Raw genomic sequence first — 22,004 nt, forward strand, 5'->3', positions numbered from 1 at the left:
CTCAGATGGCGTGAGTCATGCTTACGTAAACAAACACACAATCTGTCTGCGGCGGTCCAAATGCAAAAAACCAGAATTGTTTGTTAATCATTACAAAACAACAGAAAATGATCCAGCTTACATGCACATATGTGTTCGTGCATTAGTGCGGTATGCACACAAACACAGCCTGCACGAGCGAACGAAACATATTCATACACAGGTACTGTGCATCGAGTAAAAATAATAGACTTATAAGATTGTAGCTGCGTCAGGTGCAAACGATAACGTGCATTTTCCTTTTAATCTGGGAATGCCCTCACTTTTTGGAAAGGAACAAATGCTGCGTAACGCCCCAGGCATGCAGGCCTAGAGACCCAGCAGTGGCCATCTGGCAATCAGTGGTCAAAAAGATGTATTCCCCAATTGGTTTCATTGATTGCTAAAGCCCCATTTACCCACTGGTCACTAAGGAAAAAAGCTTTATTCCCCATCTGGTTGACAACTGGTTGCTGGCAGTCACTACTGTGAAAGTGATGGTAAGGCTCTGTGCTGAAAATCGCCCCATGATTACTTCAGTTAGAGTAGGTTGTATGAAAGACATCAACTGGTCTGCAAACACTTGCAAACTACTCACCAAGCGGTAGAAACCTGTGAAACCTGTGTCACAAACTGGAAAGAGAGAACTTTTGCTTTTACTTTGAAGCCATATTGTCTCAGTTTAGGTCGTGTTGTACTTTTTCATGTTTCACTACAGCTCGGGGAATAAATGCCAAATATTTGCAGACAAGCCGCATCTTCCATGCAAACTACAACTAGCTAGCAACCACAATTTAACCTCCAAGCGCAGAAATGGCCTCTTTTGAATATTTGATTACACTGATAGAATTTTGCATTTGATCTCATTTTGTATCTGATAGGAAAGAAACGTGCATTTACACCATATTCACATCGTCCTTCATTTTAACAGCACAGAAAACTTTGTCCCGTTTGTAACTCTCAGCTTCCGCAGCAGCTACCTTTTGGTGCTTTTACAACTATATAAAGACGCTAGACCTCAGCGGTTTTGTATTGTCTGATTTCACCCTCGACAGCCTGCCAGTAAGAGGTCTTTTGGGGAAACAGATTGTTGAGAGCATGGTTTGCTGGTAAATTACATCCAAGGACCTCCAAGAGCAAAAAACACATACAAGCAAAATTTAGATCGGCAGCACTTGCATAGGCTGGCTTATGTTTCATCCACTGAGCCACTTTAGTATATCACAACATGCTGAGAACTGACAGGGGACGGGAGTTTCTGGAAAATGCCAATGATGCTCAAAAATTGAGATTCTCAAGCACCCATCTGTCAAGTTTGTTGTTGTTTGTGCTCTCAAATTTACAATCCGTTTACTGGTGTATGCCCGAGGCTATGAAGTGGAAAACCCTGAAGAATGCTATCCTCCCCCCAGTTAACACAAGCCTGCAACTGACAACTGTGAGAAGTGGCTGCTGACTGCCAAATAGATGCTCATGTCATGACTCGAGGGATACTTGGGATTCTGCGCTTGGCCTTTACATCCTTCTGCCATCATCTCCTCCTGATTCACTGAGGGAGAATTACAAATGAGGTGGCTTGCAGTGGCAGCTGTGATTTGACGATCGGCTTCCACGTCAATGCACAGCTAAAACTTAATGTTTGTACACTTTAATACTTGTAGTTGGAGAAGTTGCTGAATTTGGAAAATGCCTCGTCAAATCAGAAGTGTGAATAATGCTATCAAAAGTGAAATGACTCAAAATCGATTACTTCTGATGTGCTTGGACTCATGCTAGGTTACAAGTTTTAGGCTGGAAAACATAATCCAAAAGTCTCAAATCAATCCTGCAGAGCAAACTCTGCTGCTAGGCACTAAAAATATCCCAGCATTAGGAAATCTCCAGAATATCAGAAACATTTTATGATGAAAATAAATACCTTGCGAGCTGAGTCACGGATACTTCAAGGACCATTTACCGGTGGCAAGTTTGAGCTTATTCTTGTTTGATATGATTTTCTGAAGTAGTGACACTGTTGAATATTTGGCACGGCTTTATTGCTCTTATGCTGCGTTGGCCTCCCCGCAGCGTGTGACATACGAGCAGGAGGTAGAATTTCATCCCTGAGCAATGCGTCCTCTGTGCTTGTTTTACTGTTTTATGCACCACATGGTGTGTAATGCACGTTCGTCCCTCAGATGTGCTCACGGATAGAAATTAGTTAAGGTACAGATAGCAAAGATAGCGACTACAGACACTAACGTGCCATAGAAAACAATCAGAAACCATAAAGTCGTAATGAAATACATTTTAAAGCTGTGAAGCTGTTTCTTTCCATTTGAAACGGACTGATTAAAAAGCCTGAGAATGTGAGATATGATATTTGTGGCTGCATGTCCCAACATGAATATCCATTTCGCGGCTGTGAGTGTGTGCAAAAACTACATCTCACTGGCACACTGCGGCCCAGTCCGAACACATAGCAGCCTTTTAATCTCACACTGTGTTACCTCTCAAGGGTTGTACGTGTATGTGTGGAAGTGTGTGTGTTGTTTTTTGGGTAACAGCAGGGGAGGTTAATGAGTTTGGATGACTCTGAGTCACCTGCTGGGCTTGGACATACTACATACACACAAGTCCACACACAAACCTTTGAGTGACTGGACTCAACTAGCCATATGTATCACAACAGCCCCGTTACTCTCTAACTAGCGTCACTTAGAGTTTATTAGAATATTAGAAGGCGGTGCAAATATATGAACAGTATAATAAATTTTTGCTTAAAGTAAGAGATACACAGATGAGGCGATATAAACAACAAAACTGAATTAAGAGAATTTTGTAAATGTTCCTTATTGCGATGCTGCTCATGTGCTGAAATGTACAGTGAATTTGACCAAAGTGCTGTACACGGCCTTTTGTTCTGACCTTGGCTGATGGCTTTCTAAAGAAAGACACAGAAACAAACCTGAAGAACATCACGTGACCGTCAGTCTGCCTCTCTCTGTGTTCTTAGAAATGGGGTTTGGTCTCCTTTTGATTTTGGCATCCGTGTCTGCTAGCATGCGTGCGTCCTACCTGGACCCGCCATGCCTCACCACCCAGCTCTCCATCTTAGCACAGAGACGACACACCGTGAATCACCAAGCAGGGCCATTACTCACCATGCCTGGCCTGTTCTAAATAACTTCATAAATATTCCATGGGCCGGCTTAAGCGGGGAGAGAGAAGTCATGGCTCGGCGTCTCAAAGACACAGATTCCATTAGGCCCCGTGTTCCAGCAGAAACACTGTTGGGACAATTAATCTTTTAGGATCCGAAGCGAGGCATCAGAAATGGAGAAATAGAGCCAGGACAGGTATGTATTAATGGAAGTAATTGAGAAAGAGAGACTGGGAGGCAGGACAGAGAGTGACACCTGCTGTTATGAATTATGTAGGCTCTATCAGCGCTGATATAAGCTTGCCTCCTTTGTGCAGATCAAATATGTACAGTGACATCTGAACAACAGCAACAAAGGCAAAATACTATAAGGTCTCAAAACACGGATAGAGTGGAATAGAAAAACAGAATAGAAGAAAGTTTGTTCACCTGAGCGAGGACTAAGAAAACTATCACTGCAGATTCATGAGTGGATTATATAGTATTTCTTTTAGACAATGGTATAATGCTACTTTCTGGTGTGCTTGTGCCATTTTTGTCAAATTCATGGGAAAAGACAGCAACCGAGACCATAAAAGCAGGAGAAAGGACTACAAGTCTGAGCGGGACAGATGTTCTTCAGACACACCAAGAGGGACAAATAAAAAAAGGAGGATGCATGAAAGCAAGAACGAAAATTGAGAAAAGTGAGAAAAATGTGGTTAGAATGAAAGCGCTTGAAGATGCGAGCAGGGAAGAAAGGCAACTTCAGCAGGCCCCGGCAAATCCAGAATCCCTCCGCGTTTCATCCTCGTGAGAAAACAAGAAGAGAGCGTCTGCGTGCCAGAGCCATACTTGCATTTCACACAGATGGAGAGAGAAAATGAGCCACAGAGACGTCGCTGCTGTCACCATTAATCCACGGTCTCTTTCTTCTGCCTTTATCCACAAAGGGATACAGAGCAGATTTTTTAAAAAAAAGAAAAAAGAAAAAAAAAAGCGAACACTTTTTTCCTGTTTTGCAGCTTTGCATCAGCGTGTAGCTCGGTAGCATCAAAGTTTTAGGGAGTACAGCTTTCTCAGTGTATCAATTTCTTATTTATCTTCTGCAGCACTAAGACTGTGTGGTGGAACATTATTCACAAGAACATTTAAGTTACTGTTTTACAGTGATGGATGCAGACGTTCCAGCAGCTCGTGTGCAACTGTGCTTACAGGAGTCAGAGTGGTGCTTTGAGATGAGTGGTGAAATAGCTTAGCAGCACACTCATAATAAAAGCATCACCATGTAGATGGCTGGCAAAAAACAACACCAGCCATTACTAAATTTCTTCATGTTTTTCAGTCTTTGATTGAACTACTGGGCTGTAGCGATGGGGCTGCATAAAAACTTATAAGCTCAACAAGGTTTTTACAAAGCTTTTACAGTTTATCTTGACAGCAGGATGCAAGTCAGCGCTAAAAATCTGAAACCCATTCATCTAATTATCCAGACATTTAGCAAACACATTCAAGCTACCAGTTAATCTTCTAAGAACTAACCAGACTTGCTAGCGTTAATGTGTCGTGTTAATAGCATAGTACAAAATACACAGTAGCAAAACATCAACAACAACATAAAAAAATGTTCACAGCCACAGACTTAATTTAAAATGTAAGTCCTAAATTAAATAGGTGATGTTACTATGGCAACTCCACCTATGTTAGATGCCCTATCCAAAACTAGATTTATTCGTCCATGACTTAGTTTTCATACTTTTTTGTAGTGAACAAGAAACAGACAGTTTTTTCCACAGTACAAACTCTTACAATAAAGAGAAACGTCGCTGTTACATTTTAAGTTACTGGTGGAACAACGCACAACAGTATCTTGGCTTAAATACCATCAAAGCTGATAAAAAGAGAAAAGTTCTAACATCCTCATTAGTGTCAGGTATTTCACTGTTTCTCCAACGAAAGGTCAACCAAATGATGTCAGTGTAGAGCCAAGACTCATTTCTCCACCATCATCTCTCTGGGGAAAGTGCTACACGCACGCACGCACACTCTATTAATGACTAGCCGTCACTCTCTAAGCACCTGCCAGGCCCATGTTACATTTGTCCTACTCGTACGTTCATTAGTGTGTGTTAATATACACAGGGCTAATGGGGTGTGTATGAAAATGCACTTAGCTCACTACAGGAGAAAAGCAATGCAGCTTATGAGTACTCTGGGGCACAGTGGCATCCTCTCATAAGGATTGGACTCATACAATGTTCAAAGAGTGTGAGACTGAGCAAATATTTACTGGAGCTCTGACGGAGATGGATGAGAAGATTAAGATTTAGAGCTCAGTAAATAAAAATATATCGAAATGTTGTCTTTTCTCTCCTGTCCCCAGTGTTTGCCTTGTTTCCTTTCATTCCCTCTACATCCATTTTTTTTAAAACCTTGTACCCAACGATGGCCTACTTATGTATAAAGCCATCGTGTCATGTTTTAACCAGGCGTATGTGCCGTTATCATGTCAGCAGAGCATAATATCGCAGATAGATCGGTCATTCTCTGCAGGTTATGGGTTCACCTTTGCAATTCTTATCTGCCCTCCCATTTCACAAATACATAAACACAGTCTGCTGCATCATAAATATTAATGGTATGTTCAGTGTCCCAGACTAACACCCTCAGTAAAGGGGACATTATACAGCCACTGGGGACTGAAAGGCTGAAAAGTACGAGTCAAGGTCACTGCTATAATTCAACTAGGGCATCCGGTCCTGGAGGGGAATTTTTTTGTGTCATAACATAACAGTATCGTCAGCTTAGTCGCATCCTTCGGGCTAAAGAAGAGAGGGACCATCCAGCTCGTTATGAGTGCACAGTTCAAAAGCTGGCATCACGGCTCTTACATTTCAAAGTGAATCCCAAATCTTGTTTTGGGAGGGGGGGAAATTTGGACTGTATTTGAAGGAGAAAGTCTCTCAAAAACAGAAAGTTTTATTTATAATGACAGTCTGGCATTCATCCCAGGGATCCAGCTCTGTTGCATAAGCCCTTCAATTCGAAGCTTAGAAAAAGCCTTAGAGATACACATGTTTCCCTATTTAGGGACAAGTCTGGCTGTTTCATCTGTATTTTGGTACGAATGAGGTCAAACTGATATTTCTAAGAGAGACTGAAGTGAAGAATTTCAGTCTGCTAAGAGAAAAGGCCTAAAGGGCACGTGGAGTGAAGCACTGGATTTAAAAAAAGAAAAAAAAAGAGCACTGACATACACGGAATATAAATATAACCCAGAGATCTGCTGCAAAGAATCATCAGGCAAACACAGAGTAGAATGAAAGTGATCACTGAAACATGAAAAACTAAAAGCTCAGCATGTTTTCACACACCACCGGTGCCCTGCACTCACCCAGCCCATCTCTCCCGGTCAGGACGTGTCTACAGGTCATTCGCGGGATAAAAGTAGAGCAGGCAGAATGTGACCAAGGTAGGAAAGTCGGGGATAGAAATGTAGCGTTAGAGCTCAGTCTGGCAGAGATAAGAGCATGTTTAAAATAGACAGGGCAATTACAATACGTTTAAAAAAAGCAGTGTTTCCACACTTTCTTATCTGGTATTGAAACCTAGCTTGGTACTTTTATCGGGACAATTTTCCGACAAGAGTATAAAAAAACAAAAACCTGCACTGCAGCCAACTCCTCTGGAAAAAAAAGAATATAAGCAGAAGAAAAAGGCAGATCTGTTTAAAACTGAGCTAAAAATGCCTCCTTCCTCCCCACAGGCAGCAGCAGGGGTCAGTCTGGATTGGAACCGTGACCAGCTCAGCTATTTAAACAAGTAAAGACAGATGAAAAGGGCACATCAATTTGAAGTGGACGTAGGCACAGCGTCTCTTTCTCTGCGCAGTGTGCCGTCCAGAGGCGGCATATTAGGCTGAAAAGGGGCTCCGTGGGGGCGAGGTGCATCACTAAATAATGAACTCCTGGCAGCACAATTACAGGGCATAATGGTTGCTTTCATCTTAACAGTTAGGGGCTGTGTGTACTTGTGTCTCTGGATGTTTGTATTCTTGCACACAACTATATGCATCTCTGCATGTAAAGCATCTTGGGTTTTTTTATGTCTTTATTCAAAGTGTGTGCAAAGTGTGTGCAAAGTGTGTGTGTGTGTGTGTGTGTGTGTGTGTATGTGTGTGTGTGTGTGTGTGTGCGCGTTTGCTGATATAGACTTACGGAGCTCGCCCACTTTCAGTATCTCGCACAGCATCTTGGTCAGCTCGATGCTGCTGCGGCCGAACGGACACTCGTGTTTGTCTTCTCGACTGCTGTTCTCCAAGACAATCTGGAAACAAGAGGTTATAAAATAAGCCAGGCAAGAAATAAGGACTGTATTTCCTCAGGGCTATAAAACAAAAAAAGACATTTCTGGTGAGTGTGTTGCCTGAAGGCTGAAAAAAAAAAAAGCAAATTGCTCAGACTAATTAAAAAACTGAATGTTTCCTAATTTACAGAAAATTATTTTTTTTGTTTTGTTTCTTTTAATTTTTGCTTCTATATATTTGATAGAAAAGTTCATGATTTTTCACTGTAATTTCGGTTTTTTTTTTAATCTATTACTTCATTACTTTGGTGCAGAATGAATAGCAGTGAGTGGTGTTTTTATCAGTAGGAAAAGCCATAATTTATGTCCTCCTTCGTATATTCCAAAGCCATCCAAGGGGCCGGATGGGAGTCTTTGCTGGGCCGATTCTGGCCCACAGATCCTATGTTTGATACCCCAGCTCTATGTGAAGAATAATTTGTAATGTTGCGCTGTGTTCCACTCTGACAGGTTAACTGACAGGAATTAATAGCATTTACTGGGTTTGGTTAAAGCAGATTCACTTGGAAAAGCGAAAAGTCGCTGGTTTAATTCCAGCCTGGGAAACAAATGCCCTTTGGAGTTGTGTCAGGAAGTCTATCCGGTGTAAAATCAAACATTCAGAGCTACCTGCTGCAGTGACAGGTGAGCATTAGCACGCATTGCATTTTTGACACTAATTAGGTGCAGGGGCCTTAAACCCTTTTAAAAGGGTTCAATGTCACACTGAAGGTATTTTACTAATAAACACTGAGGTAGAAACTATAAGTCTTTTTCTTGACCTTATCTGACCCCTTAGAGCTCGTGGATTAACATAAATTAAATCTACACATAAAAGTCATCAGCAAAAAACCCCACTCTAATTACGTGGATGGTGGCAGCACGCCATAACCGAGGCCATCAAGGTCCCAATCATTTTAGCTGGCGACAGTTTCATTTGTGGAATTGAAGGCTGTGTTTTCTCCCACTGTTCGTCTGATAAGGGCTGAGCGGGCACCACTAACGCTTCTCTTTTCCCACAATCGTGTCTAGAAACCGTCACACACATAATGATGAAAGCTGTATAAAATCATGCTGGCTATCATGAAAGGATGACAAAAAGCACTTAATGTCAGTGCAGCATTGTTTAGAGACTGGCGGTGAAAGAAATTAAATAAGTTTTATCGTCAGGGCTGAGAAACCTCGTGAAATGCAGTTTTACTGAAAGATGTGTTGAGAACGAGCCAGAAACTTCAGTGACTGAATGAGCTGGAGGGAAGTGAGGCTTTTGTAGGACACTACAGGAATCTCTGTGCGGCATTTGTGTGTGCGTTAGGGTTGTACGTGCGTGCTTACCCTGATGTAAGCGTCCTGGTGGTGCCTGGCAAAGTACAGCATGTTATCCAGAGCCAGCATGCCTGGAGGAATCTGGGTGAAATCCACAGCTGGATTCACATGGTTCTGAGAAAAACAGAGGTGCAGTGTGAGACATGTTTTTAAACACATTTCACCAAATCTTCTTTTTAACCTTTAATCTCTTTGATATAATCGATTAAACATCCCATTTCCCCTTTTCCCCCCCAGCTGAGGGATCACATGCACAACATAAACACTCCTTCTGTCAGGGAGGAAACTTGGAGTTTCAGGGCCGCATTAGTGGAGCAGGAGGTCATCCTTTTAAAGCCCCTCAAAGCTTTTGATTCCATTAAAGACAATGTTAATAAAAAAAACACTAAACAAACAGTAGAAAAGTACTGAGGAGTGTGTGGGTGTGGATTGATCTGATTTATTCGCAGCAGGCTGGCAGTCTCAAATAACCCACTGTAATTAGATTTAGGTTAAAATAATGCAAAATTATAATTGGTGCAGACTTTATTTTTAAAACTAGAGCTCTGCCCACTTGAAATCTGTTAAGTAAAAAAAAATACACCACTTGTCGCTGATTATTAAACAGATACATGATCTTCACACTCATGGCTGATACCCTGTAAGATCTACTACAATGGAAATTACTAAAAAGGTTGTTTTCCAAGCCTTGCTAGGTGTTTATATATATATATCTGTCTGTTGAGAGTCTGAATATCTTCTACTAGTGTATAAACACTTAAAATATCTTCCACAGTAGGTGAAATGCAAAAGATTATTGGGCTAAAAGTTGACATTTTGGAGATGGATATCGTAGTTACGACACTAAACTCAAGTAAATTTCGAAATATAGTAAGTAACTCTAACTGGAAGCGAAGGGCCATGGGGAAGGAACAATATGAAATATTAACTTATACTAAAATATTCAACAATATTCAACAATCAGACTCAAAACTTTTAAATAACAAAAACACAGGCACTACTTTTAACATCTAAATATTGCATCAGACATGCAGGAAGAAACCGTTTGTGCTGAAAGTCTGTCAGACGTAATTATTTCCAGACATTGCAGACGACTAACAATTAAATGCACAGATACACGCGAAGACGCGTCACTCCGAGAATCTTCTTGACTTTTAAATGTGACGCAGAATACTGAAGAGGACAGCAACAGGAAGACGAGTAAAGGAAGCGGAGGATGAAAGAGAAATGGAGGACAGTGAGACCTGGCTCATCAGTTTTGTAATTCTGCCTGACAGCAAGCAGACTTATAGGCTTAAACCAGAAATAGACTACGTGGCACATGCATATCTAATCAAATGTGAACAATCTCCCAGCATGTCCAACAATATCTACTGCATAGAAGTTGCGTATATTAGAAGGTAAACAACTTTTCTCAGGAGTGATAAGGCTGATCTAGAGAACGATGAGTTTTATATGTGTGCACGCGGAGTATGTATGTGTGTGTCTGTGCAAACTGAGATGCACTGAAAGCAGACTAAGGATTTTTAGGGTGGGTTTTCTCCACACAGTGGAGACAAGACAGGCCAATTTGGCCTTATCTCTACTGAGCACACTGCAGTCGGAGTGTGAATGGGAAGAGCCCCGAAACGGCTCTGGGCTTACACCAAGCCACAGTGGCTTTGCTTAAGTTCTTATGCCATAGTTAGACTGCTGCATACAACACAAAAGCAACACATGAACACACACATTCCACAATACTATACTTATTTTGGTACATTGCATCCAAGGCTGTACAAAAAACGTAGCTACTGGGTATGAACAGCAAAGCCAAAGCATAAGCATGATGAGTTTATAGTCACAGGTTAATACAACATGATAGTCCTTTTCTTCTTTTCATTGTCAAAATGATGAATCAGTAACCTTTGGGTCACGACTATCCTGTGTAAGTGTGGAACATCCTCAGTTTCTCAGTGAGATCTCCACTTCACTTGTGATATGTGGCTTTCAAAGACCACAGGAGCCAAAATCATTAACTTTAGGAAGTTTGCAAACCAGTGGGTGACATCATGTCAGCTTTGTTTATCTTTGATATACAGCCTGTTATTGCACTAGCTGCGATATGTTTAAAAGAAGCTTTTTTTACCAGGAGGATAACATCAGAGAGGAAGCGGATTAACGAAGCCCTCTAAAAAGACTTACAATAAAGCCAAGCTTTTTGTAGTCGCGGGTGTACATCGACTTGCGTTTCTCAATGCTGCCGCTGTTGTTGGGCTCCAACTCTACGTCGAAGGCGATTCTCCGAAGCTCAAAGATGATGTCTCTCTGAGCCTGCACACACAGAGAGGAATGTTAAAGCGCTGCTCACAAACCCATCAGTCTTTTCTTCCATTTACCACTTTACAGTCTTAAAATCTTTCACCCTCATTCTCCATCGTCTGGGGTCTCGCAGCTCCCTAGGCAATCTGGACAGTAGCCAATTCCCCGATTTAAATATTGAGCCAAAATTATTATTATTTTGGATGCTTCCAGCCCAAACAACCCACGAGCCACTGAACAGAAGATTAATGATTGTAAAAATGGGGGGAGAGGTACAAACACACATGGTAACAGAGTATATACGGCAAAAACAGAGTTTGTACAATTCCAACGAACCTGAAAGTCAGTCTATGATCCATCCAGTCGTTACAGTGTTTTTCTATTCAGGGATGCTTTTAACGTATTAGCAGTCTGTTTGGGATCTTTGTTGAGCTGAGAAATGAAGCCGCTGCAGATGATAATCTACCTCCCTCCCTTTTCACACCCACCACCACCCGTTTTGATTGACTGTCCCACTCCACACCTGGTCCTGAGGATCCATCTTGGTCATCATGCGGTCCTCGAGCAGGTTGAAGTTGAGAACCTGCAGCACGTACAGCTGATGTGCCATCTCATCATTAATGGGCGTGTTGCTCCGGATCACATTCTGCATGGCGTAGAGGACAAATGGGAAAAGTAAAGGAGAGGGGAAAGGGTTTAGGGTCAGAAAGGCGAGAAGTGGATTATGCCGGAGGACGACAAGATATGACAAAGAGGAATAAGAGGATTTGGATGTGAATGGCGAGGATTAGAAGGCAGATGAAGGAAAAGGGGACGGAGAATGAGATTTCACACAGGAGAGAGATGATGAAGAGACAAAAGGGAACAGGTGTGGAAAAAGTATCCACAAGAGATAACGACCAAGGGGGTGAAACAGAGAAAGATGTGGCAGGTGTCATTTTTGTTACAGAAGAGAAGAGGTTGAAACTCGAACAGCAACAGGGAGAGACAAAGACAGAGAGGAGGAGACAGAGGAAGACACTGGAGGGGTAAAGAGGAGAAGGGTATGGGTAGACTTACACTGAGAATGATGGAGCGCAGCTGTTTCTGGGCAAGAATATGGGCCATCTCCTAAAGGGGGAGAAAGAACAGTGGGGAGGAACAGGGAAGAGCGGGAGAGAGAGTGAGACAACGCCATATCAAGACAAAGCGTCTTAGGATTGTCCATGCTACGATGAGGAATTAAGACGGGTAAAAATGAAAAATACATAATTAATTAATTAAAAAAGTAAGAAAGCCATCCGAAAAAAAGGAACTTAAGAAGGGATACTAAATGCACTAACTGTTGTCTTCTACAGTGCAAACTACAAAGGGTGCTAATCAAGGGTGCACTTACTGTCAGGGGACAATTTAGGATGTCCACAATGTGCTCATCATACTACCATATCGTGTGCAGTGAAGAAACAAAGTCAGAGACAGAGAGACAGAGAGGGTGAGTGAGTGAGTGAATGTGGAGGAGAAAAAAAAAGTGTGAGAGGAGGTTAAAAAAAACATTTTCTGTCAGCCGAGCAGCCTGTGGCGAGAGGAGAGAAAGGGGGGTGGGGGGCAACAGAGTCAGCAGAACGGTGACAGTCTGGGGGTTTGTAATAATAGGTCTACTGATGGTCGAGTCCTTAACGCACGCACACAGACACACAAAACACTCTTGACCTTAGAGGAAAAACAAAACAAAAAGAGTGCAGCCAGCACCTCACATCTTCTGCATCACGCTGAAATAAACGATCAGGATTAGTGTTAGTTTGTGGTCCCACAGCCCCACGTTTTAAAAGCGGCCTGTTCGCAGAAATAACACAAACACGTAACCTGAGCTAAAAGAGAAACAGCTTGCTTGTCCCCTAAACAGAGTCTTATAAAACACAACATCTTCTCTGAGCAAGATCGGTGACAAAAAGTGTTAAATTGATAATAAACAGCCACACGCAGTCTGTTTTCAGCACTGCGGCGAAGCTCGTTTCGGTCTAGCGTGCCTTCAACTTTGTGCGCTGCGCAGGAGAAAGGCTCTGTGTTAGCATCATTCATTATTAATGTCAGAGCGCATCCCTGGACCCTATGATGCTGGGGCAAGGGATCATGTGATGAGCTACAGGGCAACGCGTGACATGTGTGAGAGAGCGTGTGTGTGTGCGGGAAAGACTGGAGAAATGGGAGCATGGTAGCACTTCTTTACACTCAGGTTTTATTTATTGCACTACACTGCAGATGTTTTATAGTTTCGTATACAGATGCACACCGGATGCATACAAAAGACACAGTTAGACACTGTTAGAGTTGAAAAATGCTGATGACTGCAACATGAAATGATGCACGATACAGTATATGCAGTGTATTTGTGTGTGTGCGTGCACCGCAGCCTCACCTGTCTCTTCTCCTCAGGAGCTTTGAGGAATAAAGCATTGATGACAGCTATAGTGTAGGTCTGAATGTCTTGATCAGTCCTGTGATTAAAACACAGTCCAAATAGGAGGTTAAAGGCATTTATCACTATGAAGCTTTTCAGAAACCAGCGAGCTCGATTAATGTTAAAAAAGAAGAATTTCGTTCACGTACCCCTGAAGATGCGGGATAAGCTGTCCAATGGTGATCTCTTGTGCCACCTTGTGGTAAAGATCCTGACTGTTGAGCACCATGGACTCCAGGATCGCCAGGGAGCGCTGCAGCACTGCCGTGTCCATGGCCGTCTTGTTCACGAAGCTGGCAATCTGAAAAAAAACAGGGCAAAGCGTTTAGAGGATCTGTCGCAGACACGGTTAAATTTTGCAAAGCAATTTTTGATTGAAAATTAAGGCAATAGGATCCTGGAAAAATAGGATGGAAAAGATTTCATAACTTTTAAAAGTTTAAATTCAAACTTAGGTACAAACTCTGAAAACATGTTTTACAAAAACACATTTCATAGAGGTCACAAAGGTAAAAAAAAAAAAAAAATAGAAACACTTTGAGATGAGGGAAAAAATTAAACACACATCTCATAATGAGTATTTTTGCCTTTAATGTTTATGTCCTGAAAATCGAACCATTGCCAAACACTTTTATAGACATTGAGCTTCGGGACATTATCATAGGACAAGCTTCATTGCAGAGGCTGTAAATGTCATGATGTAAATGTTCGATCAAAGCTTTATTCAGCGAATAACAACAGCACTCTGAATGCCGTTAATAAATCAGGGCTGCCTTTAATGAAACGTTTTCTTGGTCTGACCTTCTTGATGAATGCCACAGAGAAAGTGTCCCAGGAGACGATGCTGTGGTCCATCAGCTCCACAAAGGCCGTCAAAGTGAAGGACAGCAAGTCTCCAAAACTAAAGGGCAGGACACACAGAGACACACGCAAACCATAGGACGCTTCTCTCTAGCAGATGGCTTGGAGCAGTGTATAATCTGCAAAGCCCTGATGGCTTGGACGGCAACAAGGGGCGAGCGGTAGGCAGAAACAGAGAAAATGGTGCATATGAAAATCAATTCAATGCCGCAACCAGGCTGGCTGAAGAAAGACAGAAGACAGGCGGAGGGGGAGAGAAGAATAAATGGGGACAGAGGCTTGAGATGCAGTGCAGACAAACTGGCCTTCGAGAAACAGCAGGGGCCATCAGAAAATCAGCAGGAGCCGGGCAGCACAGGGCGGCGTTCAATCAGGACCAGAAAGCTATGTTATAGAGTGAAGTCATGCAGTTACACAAATATCAAGAGAAATCAATCAGCTCTGCAAGAGTCACAGGGGGCCAAAGCAAGGACCACATTAAACAGCCTCCACTTCATATTTCTGCTGCATGAACTTAATGAGAAAAAAAAAAAATCGCAAATGATGAAATATAGAAGCTTTTACTTCCTCATAAATCACAGCAGTAGGAGTTTCTGGAGTTTCATTACCTTTCTACTTAACTTTTACATGAGTTTTGGGATTTCTGGCCTTTTATTAGTTTCACCAGTAGCTTTTACAGTACTGACCTCTCCTACTTACAACTGGCATTGCTCAGGCAAATACTGTGACCTGGCCTAAACGTGTTTCTCATTGTTTATCTTACACTGATTTACTGTTAGGTGCTTTAGTAGATGCAACATGAAAATATAGCAAACCCCTATGAGGCTATAGTCAAATACAATAAATGTTTGACTAAAAAATGTTGGCATCTTTCCTGAAACTTCTATCGAGAAGAAAAAAAAAGATACACTTTTTACAAAAGTGAAGATCGCCGTTTTAAACACAACAGAGTGGCATCGACCGTCAAATCAGCAAACCAGAAACCGAAGATAAAATGATAAGAAATGCTTTCAGCACACGGGTCAGTACTGCTGCATGGTACATGATTAGTAACAGTCATTAGTAACCCACAGCTGAAGAATGAAGAGGCCTTTGCAGATGGTACTGGGCATTTTGATGTAGTTACTGTAACTAGTAAATGCTTAATGAAATCGAGGAACACTGAAATTAGAGGATAGATTATTTAAGATAAAGAAAGAGAAGAAAATCTTATTTGACAGATGGATGATGATCCTAATGTGTGATGTCTTCATGTGTGATGTGCTATTGGCTAATAATGTAAAAGTAGCTGAAGTCTAATAGTGAGTGCAGAGACAATCCCCCTCACCCTGAGCACTATTTAGGAAAGAAGACCAAGATTTAATTCAATGTAAGCACCGACTAAAACTAATAAATTAGCTCCGCTGAACCCCAAATGGCCATAGCCATATCTGATCGGGTTTTTATAGATTTCTCACGGCATTACATTTTTAGAAATAAATCATGGCCTTCCAACAGTCTGAGGCAAAGACGTAAGAAGATTATTTTGCCCAAAACCACATGCAAAAAAAAAATAAAAATTTAAGTGCAAAACTGATTTCAAAACAGAAGCCTGTAAATGGCTGTGTTAAACACATAATTATAGTAATTCCCCATAAGGCTTTGGGGCCAGAGTCTTCATCATGCAGACTCAGGCAGCAGGTTAGGAAGAGCACAGAGTCAATGACGTTACCCGGGGGGATGGGAGGGGCTTACCATGGCTTCATAATCTTTTGCAGTTTCTGATAGCGCCTGTAAAGAGAAACTTAGGTGTCACAGGTGGGAAACACACAACAAAACCTTAAAGTCTCAGCAGGGAGCAACACAAATCACAATCTTTTAACAATAAGCATCCCTCAAAGAGACCAGACTCTAAGGAGGTCCACTCTCATACACAGAAGAAGGATTCCTTACTGTGCAAATGTAAAACAAGTCTCAATATAAACAACTTTAATACACCGACTCAAAATAAACACTTTGGATCGCTAAGGTGCTCAAAGCATGCCAAGCAGAAACGGCTGACAAAGCGGCTTGCTGCAGACCTAATGTGCCACAGGGAGCATAACGAAACGGAGTTTTGCACATTTCAAAAAGCAGAGACCAACTTGTAAATATGTGACAGGTGCAGTGGGAGAAATGCCTTACGCTAAACAAGCAAAAGGAAGCAACATCTGCAGAGAGTTAACTTTCCCTGAATAGATTCGAGATGACAGGTGCACTCATGAAGTTCAGCGATACTACCCATGTGTGCAAAAATCAGCTAATATGAATGAGGTTGTCTCCATGTGCACCTCTGTATTGCTTCAGAGATCTGGCAGTCTGCTTCCGACCACATGCATCTGGGCTCTGGGATTTCAGCATGGATCTCAAACTTCAGCTTCTGTGTCCAACTGATTCAACCTTTATGTCGTGGATCATCACTGCTAGGAAGATCCAGGTCTCAGACTAGACTAGCTGAATAGCTCAAAGACATTTGATAAGCATGCACTGAGACAGGAGGGCAAACATGGGTATGGAGTGAATTCACCATGAATTCATCTCTCAGGGTCAGACTGTTAATTTGGAGAAATCTGATAGAACAGGATTGGTCAGAACGGGACTTCCTGGAAGCGATCTACAAACAGCAGCAGCCCTGGAAACGAGGGCCAGGTCCAGAAAGAGACAACCTTCATGGGATTTATACAAGGGACATTTTTTTTTTGCTCTTAATGGGTGGAGTTGCAGAACTTCTTAATTTCACCTGATAAAATAAACAAAAAACTGTTTTAACAGTGGAGTTTGATTTCAGTATCAGTGTTCCTTTTACTCTGTAAATCCAGTTTTCAAAGGGATGACACTGCTAATAAGGTACAATTCAATGGAATAATGTTTAGAACAGGTTTTGTGAATTTAACAGCCAAGATTATGCTGGGAGCTAACAAGACAAAAACAGAAAAAACATGAATGACAATATCAAGGTGGCAGCATATGTTAAACCTGGTCAAAGAAGACCGAAGTTGATAGTAAGTCTGGCGGTGTTAATCAGTTTGAAGTTGCACTGTACATTCTGAACGTGTGTCAAACCACAGTATGAGTTGCTCCATGTTTTTGTCAGTAGAGGGCAATGTCTGCCTTAAACTTGGAGTTTAGCTGGGCAGCTGATCTACACATGAATATTGTGCAGCATCTTTGGCAGAAGCATCAGATCACAGAACTGCTCTGCCCTCATGAGTCTCGAGCACAGAGCCTCTTGAATAATTACAGTTCACCAAGTTGGTTGGCAGGCACACTAATGAGTGTGTGTGTGTGTGTGTGTGTGTGTGTGTGTGTGTGTGTGTGAGAGAGAGAGTGTGTGCATTAGCCTCTGATACCTATCTGCATGCCTGTTTCATAAGCTCCTTCTGTTGAGATGGAAATGCAGCAGAACCACTCGCCCTGCTCTCTTTTGCTTACACGCGCCGCTCAAACTCTCAAGCCCTGAATAGGATTTGATGGGAATTTAGATGAAAAACATATTTAATCAAAGGGCCAGGAGCAACAGGAGGAACCTCGGTGCTGCTGTGACAGCTCCTTGCATTAAGATCAAATATTTGCTAATTTGAACATCATATTCAAAAAGGAGAAGAGGCCTCACTGATTTCCTGTCAAGCTGTACCCACAAACACTAGATCACTGAGTGGTTTCTGCTAAGAAAAAGCCATTACATGTCTAACCAGAATTTGAACCTTCATTTAAAAGCAATCATGAGCGTGACAAGACGACACCCGCACAAAAAAACTGCAGTTCTTACTTTGGGTTTTCACTGCTCTTCTGTCGGGACACGCTGAATGTCGTGTGTTTATAACCACGCATTAGGTGCAAAACAACTCCTCGATCTATCGTTTCTCCCCCTGGAAAAAAGAAGGGCTGGATAATGGGAATTGCACGAAGCAGAAAACGAGCACGTCTCGCACGGCTGGCCGCTCCTGCCCTCCCTGCCAGTTTGCACCGTCCATCTACTTCTGTGTGATTGCGTGCACGTTTTGCACTCATACTGTAATTCAACTCTTGGTTCTGGCGAGCTCTTTGCACTCCCCACAGCACGCCACTGGCACAAACCCCATCTCCCTCGCCCGCCCACTCCCCTCCCCTGGCATCACGGCTGAGAAGTTTCACCTCAGCGAAAAAAGTCCTCGCTTTAACCTTCAGTTGAGACGGTCTCCAGGGCACTACGCCTGCCCTCCACCCCCCACCTCAACACACACTGTGAGTTTTTGGATGTGCTGAACATGCAAAAGGCAGAGTATTTCCTCTCAGCTGTGTGCAATATCACTATCATGGTCACCAAAGATGAACAGGAGCTGCTGGGCACTGTGTGAACCTGTTCTTCTCTTTGCAGCACAGGGTAGCATTGTTGAACCCGAGGCAAAACTTATGCACAAGGTTAGGGTTTTCATTCAGCGCAAATGTACGACTGATTATTTCATGCAGTGCATATAATGACATTTGCTATATGACCTAATAACATCCGCACAACTCTGCAGCACGCGGAAATAAAAGCGTTCCACATCAAAGGCATCTTCACAAAGATGGCGATGACACGAGACACCAGTAAAATAAATCCAGCTTAACAGAGTGAACTGAGGAATGTCAGTGAATGAGCGGCCAGTCAGCTGCTGTAAATGCTTTGAACTTAACCGGTCAGACTGCACAGTGCAACTCCAAAGATCCCCTTTTATTCTCACTGAAATCGGAGATCCACCTGAATACCATCCAAACCTGCAGCCCTTTTAAATAACGCCGGGGTCTTGTTACAAATTTGTGGTTCGTTACATCAGGCCTGTGAAAAATAATGTCAGCGATATGTGAAATTAAATATGGTAAGATTTGAATTAGGTATCCCATCGAACTGGAGTCTGTGTTTGCTAGTTTTGATGGATCACATTCTTGAGTCAAAGTCTAATATTGCCACATAAATCCAAAATCCAGAGGAAAACATTGGAAGTGTGTACTCTTCCCTGCTCCCTATAACACACATGCACAAACAAAAAAGATGCTGCAGGGGAAAACGGTGCAAACAAGGCAAATCCAAACAGCAAAAGAAACAGTCTTCTTCTCACTTACTCAGTCCCACTTTCCACCATCTGAGTGAGCAGCGAGATACCGTCGAGGTTGATGAACTCCTGGGCAAAGGTGATATCCCGGGACGCGTTAGCCAGGTCCTTAAGAGCCTCCAGCTTGGCGTCCATGCTTGATGACTGGATCCGTTCATGAAGCTGCACTGCCGTCTGGTACTGGAGGGCAAAAGGGAAAAGGAAACAGGACGTGTCCCAGATTGTGAACGATTTCATACGTATTCACAGAATTTGCTTTTTCAAATGGCAAAACACTTACAGGAGAAGTGGTCAAACGAAGGATCGAGCCGTTCTTAATGTCGCTGCGATTCTGTGGAGGATTACAAGGACACAAGCAGAAGTTAGTGTGCACTTCAGGCCTTTATATCCCCCTCTTGGATACAGCAGCTTTGCAGATGAGCAAACCTTTTCTGTGATGTAGAAATTTGTCGCGTCAGCAATCTGCAGAGCAAAGTTTTCAGGGCTCCCCAGGGACCACCTAAAAGGCATTGGATAGAGACAAAATACACTGTGTACTTGGTTTAAAAGTGCATTAAAAACAGCAAATAGAATTCAAGTATGGGGGTAGGGGACAGTTAAATTCTAATCCAAAAGACATGAACTAGTGCATACATTAAAAAAAAAAAAAAAAAAGCAAATGAAGACTTACCCCTCGCATACTTCTTTAATGATGGCTGAGAGAGGCTTTTTCTGGGAATTAAAAAAAAAGGCAAAACTACATTTAGTTCACAGTCTAGTACTGAGTTCCTAAAACAACAGGCAATTCAGAGAGGGCTGCAATTATTTTATTTTGCGGGACTGGCACAATGAGAGGCTGTTCTTCAGGAGCCTGTATTTATCCAACTGCTGATGTGGGATCATCGACCATGGCTGCTGCACCGCTTCATTCATTATTAGTGATTCAGTGTTTCTACAGCGGTGCAGAGTACATCTTTTCAAGAACCACATTTACAATTTCACAGCTAAAAAATTGAATGACGATTCAATGAAATATACAGAAACCCCTCAGTTCCCCAGGAAGCCTAAAACAAGATACTGTCTAAAGTGAAACAAGTTTCTTAATCTAGATCTGGGGACATCTAATAACAGCCTTAGTATACCAGCAGTGAAAGATTTAGCATTACAAGTCAACTCATGTTGAGGCCAACCTTCCCCCCCGAGGGGCAAAGGTTACACTAAAACTTTGATGTTTTATGATGCTGACGTCAGCCTGCTTTCACAACAACACGCTGATGTCTAACCTTTGACCTATGATCTTGAAGCATTACAAACTAAAATGGAGTATTTTATTATCTTTAACCATATTATTGGATTAAAACTGGCTGTAAAACTTGAGATTTTATGGTGTCATTGAAAAAATTAAATGTGTGTTGTACAGCTCTCTCCATGCCCTTTCATATGATATATTACTCAGTATGGTTTGTTAAAAAAGTTTTCAGTGTTAACTTTGACCTTGGGTGCTAGCTATAAAGTAGCAGAGCCAAATGCTCAGCTAACCTATGTACTCTGGTCCTCCAGGGCCTGGTATATTGTTGTGAAGTTTGAGAACAGACAAACAAACTGAGCCAATTACACAATGTTTACTCATTACGTAGTTGGGGCAGCACCTTTTTTAAATGACTTTGATCAACCAAAGATAATAAAAGTACAGAAAAACAATATCAGGTTCTGAATCAGGATACTTCATTTTCTGCTGGGCCAATTCTAACCACTCTTTTCTTTAAATTCTTCCCCCCCCCAAACGCATGAAGATGGATTCGTTTGAGTGTCTATATATCAAAATATACGAGCATATTGCATTATTGCTTTTCTGGGGATTAGCCCAGACAGTGAGAGAAGCTGCGGTGATGAAGACAGACAGACAAAAGATAACGATGGCAGGATGGTGGGCATATATGACAAGGAAAGAAAGGCAGAGTGGTGACAGAAAAAGAGGGTGGGCTGTTTGTGAACAAAAGGGAGAAGGGGAATAAACAAAAGCAGGAAAAAGTATGTGAAAAGAAAAAGTGTACGCATAAAAGGAGTTTGAGTCTTTTTTTTTTCCTGCTCTCAGTGTACTTATAAAAAGCAATGCAGCTAATAACGAGGACAACAAACAGAGATGGACACAGAAAGATGAAAAATTAGGAGCATGCAAGATGTGTATGAGGAGGGAAGCGAGATAAATAAAAGCAGCGTGTGCACGAGAAATGCTAATCAGTGTTAACTTAATATCTGCTTGCTTGCCACTGCCATCATCCTCAGGCTCTGTGGGAGATACAGTATGCTGCTAGGCTACATGCATAATCTCTATACAAACTCACGCAAGCACAAACACTCATAAAAGTACTCGACGCTACAACCACGTTTCTAAAAGTTTTCAGCTATTTAAACCCCATATTTACCTTAACCCCCCCCCCTTCACAAAAACAACATTTTAAATGTTGCATCAAAGACATTTTTAATCATTTTTGGGAAAAATAAATGCTCTTAGAATTTAGTGCCAGTT

The 22,004-nt window shown here is 42.0% G+C and overlaps 1 protein-coding gene across 5 annotated transcripts in view; it reads right to left on the reverse strand.

Annotated features, from left to right (window-relative positions):
- Window positions 1-22,004, reverse strand: part of elmo1 (engulfment and cell motility 1 (ced-12 homolog, C. elegans)) — a 106,953-nt gene that overhangs the window by 34,925 nt on the left and 50,024 nt on the right. For 2 of the 5 annotated variants that reach the window (XM_085261337.1, XM_085261336.1), the window contains exons 3-16: window positions 20,166-20,206; window positions 19,922-19,994; window positions 19,776-19,826; window positions 19,506-19,675; window positions 16,140-16,175; window positions 14,346-14,445; window positions 13,694-13,845; window positions 13,503-13,581; window positions 12,483-12,524; window positions 12,167-12,217; window positions 11,631-11,753; window positions 10,991-11,119; window positions 8,819-8,923; window positions 7,357-7,465 (exon numbers count right to left, since the gene is read on the reverse strand). In XM_085261337.1, coding sequence (XP_085117463.1) covers window positions 7,357-7,465; window positions 8,819-8,923; window positions 10,991-11,119; window positions 11,631-11,753; window positions 12,167-12,217; window positions 12,483-12,524; window positions 13,503-13,581; window positions 13,694-13,845; window positions 14,346-14,445; window positions 16,140-16,175; window positions 19,506-19,675; window positions 19,776-19,826; window positions 19,922-19,994; window positions 20,166-20,206 — 1,261 coding nt within the window. The remainder of the gene's footprint in view (window positions 1-7,356; window positions 7,466-8,818; window positions 8,924-10,990; window positions 11,120-11,630; window positions 11,754-12,166; window positions 12,218-12,482; window positions 12,525-13,502; window positions 13,582-13,693; window positions 13,846-14,345; window positions 14,446-16,139; window positions 16,176-19,505; window positions 19,676-19,775; window positions 19,827-19,921; window positions 19,995-20,165; window positions 20,207-22,004) is intronic. The other 3 variants (XM_085261338.1, XM_085261339.1, XM_085261340.1) reach the window with 3 other exon arrangements.

Source organism: Mchenga conophoros, linkage group LG22 (assembly GCF_057382185.1).
Source record: "Mchenga conophoros isolate Kocher_MC1m ecotype Shallow Benthic linkage group LG22, M_conophoros_male_GT1.1, whole genome shotgun sequence".
Classification (NCBI taxonomy): domain Eukaryota; kingdom Metazoa; phylum Chordata; class Actinopteri; order Cichliformes; family Cichlidae; genus Mchenga; species Mchenga conophoros.